This window comes from Sardina pilchardus, chromosome 4, assembly GCF_963854185.1.
Source record: "Sardina pilchardus chromosome 4, fSarPil1.1, whole genome shotgun sequence".
Lineage (NCBI taxonomy): Eukaryota > Metazoa > Chordata > Actinopteri > Clupeiformes > Clupeidae > Sardina > Sardina pilchardus.
The window spans coordinates 38,966,957-38,973,677 of record NC_084997.1 but is presented as its reverse complement, the minus strand read 5'-3'; the positions used below and the strand labels follow the sequence as shown (position 1 = coordinate 38,973,677).

The window sequence follows — 6,721 nt, the reverse complement described above, 5'->3', positions numbered from 1 at the left end:
TAATACTGGGGAAGTAAGAATTAGACTGAAACAAATATTTTTATGAATAACATTTATTAAAAAGTTAAAACTGAAAAAAACAAACATCCACTGGCCTTTTCTCTGCATTTGTGTGTCTAGTCAAACTAGTATTTAACTTAAAGGCCAAAACTTACAAACTTAATTTAACACATAGGGTTAACATAGGGGCAGGCAGATTTTTATTTTTAAGGCCAGCTATTTCATGGATCCAGGATATTATGCATCCTGATAAAGCTCCCTTGGCCGTTGGAATTAAAATAGCCCTAAATCATCACATACCCTTCACCATAGCTAGAGATTGGCATGGTCCTTTTTCCAGTAGGCCTATTAGCCTGTTTGATGCTCATTGAGCTCAATGCAAATCAAAAAAGGAAAGCGACACAGGGTGGCGCTGTAGGCTAACTCCGCTATTAGATCTGCAAGCATATCGAGCAGAGAGTTAGCAAAACGTACAGGAATTTGCCACTGGTGTATTATTTGTTCCTAAAAGCTGCTTATTGTGTATTTTCAGGTGAGTCTCTGACTATGAAAGGAAGCAGAACTAACTTGTTGATAACCTTGACCTGTTCAAGCGGATTTAGTACACTGTTACATGTTTTGTTTGAGTGGTGATGTATTACTTGTTCCTAAAAGCTGCTTACTGTGTATTTTCAGACTGAAAATAAATATGTGGCACTGAAGAATATATTGTCTCGTCACTGTGTGTGCAACATACCAACATACACAGATCCAGCATACAACATCTATTACACTTGCAAGTTGTACATCTAACTAAACACACACACACACACACACACACACACACACACACACACACACACACACACTCACACTCCATTCAGATCACAGATCTGTTGTTGTGTGTTCAGACTCACTTAAGCATCTCCAGTTTGCAGTGGGGATTATTCAGGAGCTCTGAGAGATGCTGAACTCCTGCATCATGAAGCTGATTGTAACTCAGGATCAGCTCCTTCAAACTGCAGGAGTTTGATGTGGCAGCTGACGCTATCGCAGCACAGCTCTCCTCTGTGAGGGAACACCAGCTCAGCCTGGAGAAACATAACACATATCTGATTATTACACTCACATACTGTACCTCTAACTATACAACACACACACACACACACACACACACACACTGGCTCTGTTTGAGACGGAAGGCAGCTGCCTACTGCTGCCTAACAGAGCGCTCTCTCACTAGGCATGACTTATGTGGTAACCGAGTCCATATTTGATATTCACTTTTATTATAAGACGACGTAACAAGGAACAGTATTATCTTGCAGCTTCTAGCTACTGCCTACTGCTGCCTATGGAGCGCTCTCTCACTAGACATGACTAGAAGGCAGCAGTTTTTCCAACAGAGCCACAATACACATATATACACAAACACACACTCACTCACCCCCCTCACTCATCAGTGGGTTCTCCCCCCCCTACACACACACACACACACACACACACACACACACTCACTCCATTTACTCATCAGTGGGTTCTCCCCCCACACACAGACCTGTTGTATGTTCAGACTCACTCTAGTTTCTCCAGCTTGTGGGAGTTCTTGAGGAGCTCTGAGAGATGCTGAACTCCTGCATCACAAAAGCCGTCCCAACATGGGGAGTTAGTATGTGCGACATTACATTTGACATTACATTTGGCTGACGCTTTTTAACCAAACACACACATCAAGGTGTTCTGCACTTTCATCCTTGGAACAAGAGAAACACACAACAGTTTCATCGCTTTCATCTCAAACAGTCTATAGTCATTTACAGAATAGAAGTGAAACACTGTTTTTGAATCAGGGCATAATACACATAACGCACGTAAACTTGATGAAATCTAGGTGCCATTTGTAGTTCAACCACTACAACCACTATATGGAGTCCTAGTTCAAACAGTGGACACTACAACCACTAATATGGAGCCCTAGTTCAAACAGTAGACACTACAACCACTAATATGGAGCCCTAGTTCAAACAGTAGACACTACAACCACTAATATGGAGCCCTAGTTCAAACACTACAACCACTAATATGGAGCCCTAGTTCAACCACTACAACCACTAATATGGAGCCCTAGTTCAAACACTACAACCACTAATATGGAGCCCTAGTTCAAACAGTACACACTACAACCACTAATATGGAGCCCTACTGTAGTTCAACCACTACAACCACTAATATGGAGCCCTAGTTCAAACACTACAACCACTAATATGGAGCCCTAGTTCAAACACTACAACCACTAATATGGAGCCCTAGTTCAAACAGTACAACCACTAATATGGAGCCCTAGTTCAAACAGTAGACACTACAACCACTAATATGGAGCCCTAGTTCAAACAGTAGACACTACAACCACTAATATGGAGCCCTAGTTCAAACAGTACAACCACTAATGTGGAGCCCTAGTTCAAACAGTAGACACTACAACCACTAATATGGAGCCCTAGTTCAAACACTACAACCACTAATATGGAGCCCTAGTTCAAACAGTAGACACTACAACCACTAATATGGCGCCCTAGTTCTAACAGTAGACACTACAACCACTAATATGGAGCCCTAGTTCAAACAGTACAACCACTAATATGGAGCCCTAGTTCAACCACTACAACCACTAATATGGAGCCCTAGTTCAAACAGTAGCCACTACAACCACTAATATGGAGCCCTACTGTAGTTCAAACACTACAACCACTAATATGGAGCCCTAGTTCAAACACTACAACCACTAATATGGAGTCCTAGTTCAACCACTACAACCACTAATATGGAGCCCTAGTTCTGTTCAAACTTTTCATTCACAAAAAAAAAAAAAGCAAAATAATAGCATAGTTGACCCTACAGTCAAGTTATCAATCCCTTGGCTACTTGTTGTCTCTGCATTTCCTAATCTCGTCGGCGGGACAAACTGACTGACTGTTCAATTATACTGTAGTGCTAATTCCGACATTCCTAACCCTGCTCACAAGTGCCACATGGTGGTTGTTTGGGTCATTGCAGCTTCACTGGGGAAAAATAAATAAAATATGTGTGATTGACGCGTGAAACCGGCCAATTAAAAGTGGTGCCCACTGTAATAAATGTTTGATAAGAAACATCCCCCAGACTTACCCAATGTACCTTCCTCTGTCTTCATTCCAGTCTCCAGCTTCTCTTGCTGCTGGAACATGTAATAACCTCCTCCATTTGCTGCCACCATGTTGTCTATCTTCTCCAGGAGAGCAGAGACTTGACTACGGTCTAGGGTCTCATTGTTGTTAAACACATGGTATCTGTCACCACATTGTTTAATGACGTTCCGAAGAGAAAATGTTGGCTTCCCCAGGTAGTGTTCAATGGGCTTGTTCTTCAGATCATCTCCTTTAGTGAAGAGCACAATAGCATACTTGATGAAGTTATCACCGAAAGCTTCTTGAATGATCTCTACTGCTAGACGCTCCTCTGGAGTAAAGCGTCCCACTGGTATCACCAAGAGGAACACGTGTGGACCTGGTAGTACCAGTGAGATGCAGTTAGAGATTTCTTTATTTGTGTGTTCATTATCACGCTCAGTATCAAACAACCCTGGAGTGTCAATCACTGTAATGTGCCTCCCATTGACTTCAGCTGTCTCTCTCTGACATGCCCCAGTAACCGATTCAGCAGATAGTTCTGCCCTGAACATTTCTCTCCCTAAGATGGTGTTTCCTGTCGAGCTCTTCCCAACTCCAGTCTTCCCCAGCAGCACTATCCGGAGTTCTGGAGAACACTCTGTAAAAAAAAGGAAAAGACAGACCTGTCCAATTGATCAAACCATACAGTAAAAAAAAGTAATATCTCTAGCTCTAAATACATTTGATGGGATCTAAAATTAACAGTAAATTACTGCAATAGTAAACTCAATATCATGTTTTTCCAAATTTTTTGTGACATGTTTTGAAAGATGAATCACATTATTTTGTGTCATATACTGTGATATCACATCAAATATAAATTATTATACAACCTATTTCCATTAAAAAACTAATACAGCACATTTCTGTAAATGTAAGCATTATTATTCATAATACAACATTTATTTACCATATTTCTAGGTAATTTCATTTTTTTTAATGTGAAAATGTTTCTAATTAAACACTGAAAAACAACATGAAAATAAGGCAAAATCTTGTTAAAATTACAACTACAAAAAGTATTTTAATTATGGAAAATAATGTGAAAGTAATTTTCTGTTATTTCACAGTATTTTTTGGCGCCCCAGCTGCCGGAAATTTACTGTTTTTTTAAGATGTTTAAGAAGTGCATGTTATGTTACAATTACTTAAAACAGTCTGTTTTTTTAATGAAACACAACCTTATTGTGTTCAAATGGTCATTCCAATTGAGTTATCAATATTTCTAATTGAATCAGTTTTCTGAACTGCATCATAGCTCATTGCCACAAAGTAATTGGCCAAGTTTCAACTTTCTGCTTGATGCTCTGGTCACTAAGCTGAAGGAGCATTTATTCTGATATCTTGATATCACTCCAGAAAATAAAATATTTTGGGCCAGATCCGCATGAAAGCCTTTAGATCTGTCTGCAGCGGACACACAATATCTGACTCTGGGCCAGATGTGCACCTGATAGAGGGTTCAGCTCTGCTAGCAATGCTGTTTACATGCTGTTTACATGTTATTAGTGGGCTTGATCCAGCAAGAACATGTTGTAGTGCAGTTAATCTGTATACCTTTGGGGATTGAAGAACATGTTGTAGTGCACTTAATCTGTATACCTTTGGGGATTGAAGAACATGTTGTAGTGCACTTAATCTGTATACCTGATGTTGGCCCAGGCTGAGACAGGGAGTCCATGCTGAGTCAGATCCCCCTCAGGCTGACTGGCCATGCTGGGACGAGGAGATGTGGCACATGTCTTGTGGACGCCTCTAGGACTCCATACTCTGCACATACAATACATACATGTATGAGTAATTATTGGATTGGTTGTGAGTAGGCATGTTACTGAGGAAAACTGCTGGATTTACTTTATTTTATTGTGTCAGTTGCACATAAATGTTTTTGCTCAGAGTTCTGCATGTCTCAAAGATATTTCAGTCTGGATGAAAAAATTTACATCTTCAGCTCTCCAAACTGTATACCCCTAGAAACATTTCTTAAGTACCTTTAAGTAAATGCACAATTTAGAATATAACACACATGCTTGAACCGTCGGTTGACACCTGAACATTACCTCAACCAGACATCTGCATGAAAACATTGAGCCTAATTCACAAGAGAAATGCACACGGCAGTGGGTTACTGACATATGAAAATAAAAATAATCAAATGATTTATTACAAGAACCTAGACCTAGTATCCGACCCAGTTTTCAGCTTAGAACCTAGACGTATCCGACCCAGTTTTCAGCTTAGAACCTAGACGTATCCAACCCAGTTTTCAGCTTAGAAGCGTTTCAATAATTATAGGTAAATTGACCAAGGCACTTTTCCAAAAAAAAGTTTTAAAGAAGCTTTAATACGTAGGCTTAATCACGAGTGGTGCACAGTCATTTACCAGCTAAAGAAAAATCTACTTGGCTACCCAAATGAGAAATGGTACATTTAAATGTAGGCATTGTAAAATGTGGTATCTAAGGCTAAAGGGTTCACCTACCCGGTAACACTACATACATTTACTACTAACCATTTAATAAATTGTAAGAGCACATGTCATATATATTGCCAAAAGTATTGGGTCACCTGCCTTGACCCCCATATGAACTTCAGTCACATTCTATTCTTAATCCATAGGGTTTAATACGACAATGGTCCACCCTTTGCAGCTACAACAGCTTCAACTCTTCTGGGAAGGCTTTTCACAAGGTTTAAGAGTGTTTTAATGGACATTTTTGACCATTCTTCCAGAGGCGCATTTGTGAGGTTATACACTGATGTTGGACAAGGCGACTGGCTCTCAGTCTTTGCTCTAATTTTTCCCAAAGGCATTCTATTGGGTTGAGGTCAGGACTCTGTGCAGACCAGTCAAGTTCATCCATTTGACTGGCCACATGCAGCAACTGTCAGTTTCTCAGGCTTTAAGCATAGAACCTGGCTCTCTGAAGACTACATATCCTGTTTAACTGTTTCCTCTGCCCAACTGATTCAGAATAAAAGTCCTCACTGCAATAATTAGCATTAGCATTAGAATTGTTATCATAGATGGCATTTTTAACATAACTGCTAGCATTATCATTAGCTAAGCTAGCTATCCAACCAGATTAGCATGGTTAACATTGTTAGCAAAACTGCTAGGAAACATTAGCTAAGTTAGCTAAGCAACCTGATTAGCATATTAGCTTTATTAGCATAATTCCTAGGAAAAATGAGCGAAGCATTAAACACCTATTAAACTATATGCCTATCACCATCCATTTACAATGATATACTTCTGTCAACATCAATCTAAACCAAAATATATCTGTCTATCAACATTCACTAAAATGTCTTTCTATCAACAGCTTTTAAGCTATCCATATTCAATTTTTAAACTGTCTACCTTCACACTATCAACTTTCATTACAGTAAACAATGGAACCACTATGTCTACCCTAGCAACACCTTATCTACATTATCTATCTACATTTTTCTCATTTTCATGCACTGGTAATTCCTAGGAATCATTTCTAGTTTACATAGCAGTCACATTATAAAGGTCTACCGGGGAAAAT

The 6,721-nt window shown here is 39.5% G+C and overlaps 1 protein-coding gene across 1 annotated transcript; it reads right to left on the bottom strand.

Moving 5' to 3' along the window:
* Nucleotides 1–1,554: 1,554 nt before the first annotated feature.
* On the bottom strand, nt 1,555–4,866 carry LOC134079089 (GTPase IMAP family member 9-like). The gene is made up of 3 exons (XM_062535258.1): nt 4,833–4,866; nt 3,145–3,783; nt 1,555–1,613 (listed from the first exon to the last, which is right to left on the bottom strand). The coding sequence occupies exons 1-3, from the start codon at nt 4,864–4,866 to the stop codon at nt 1,555–1,557; spliced, it is 732 nt and encodes a 243-aa protein (XP_062391242.1).
* Nucleotides 4,867–6,721: the final 1,855 nt, after the last annotated feature.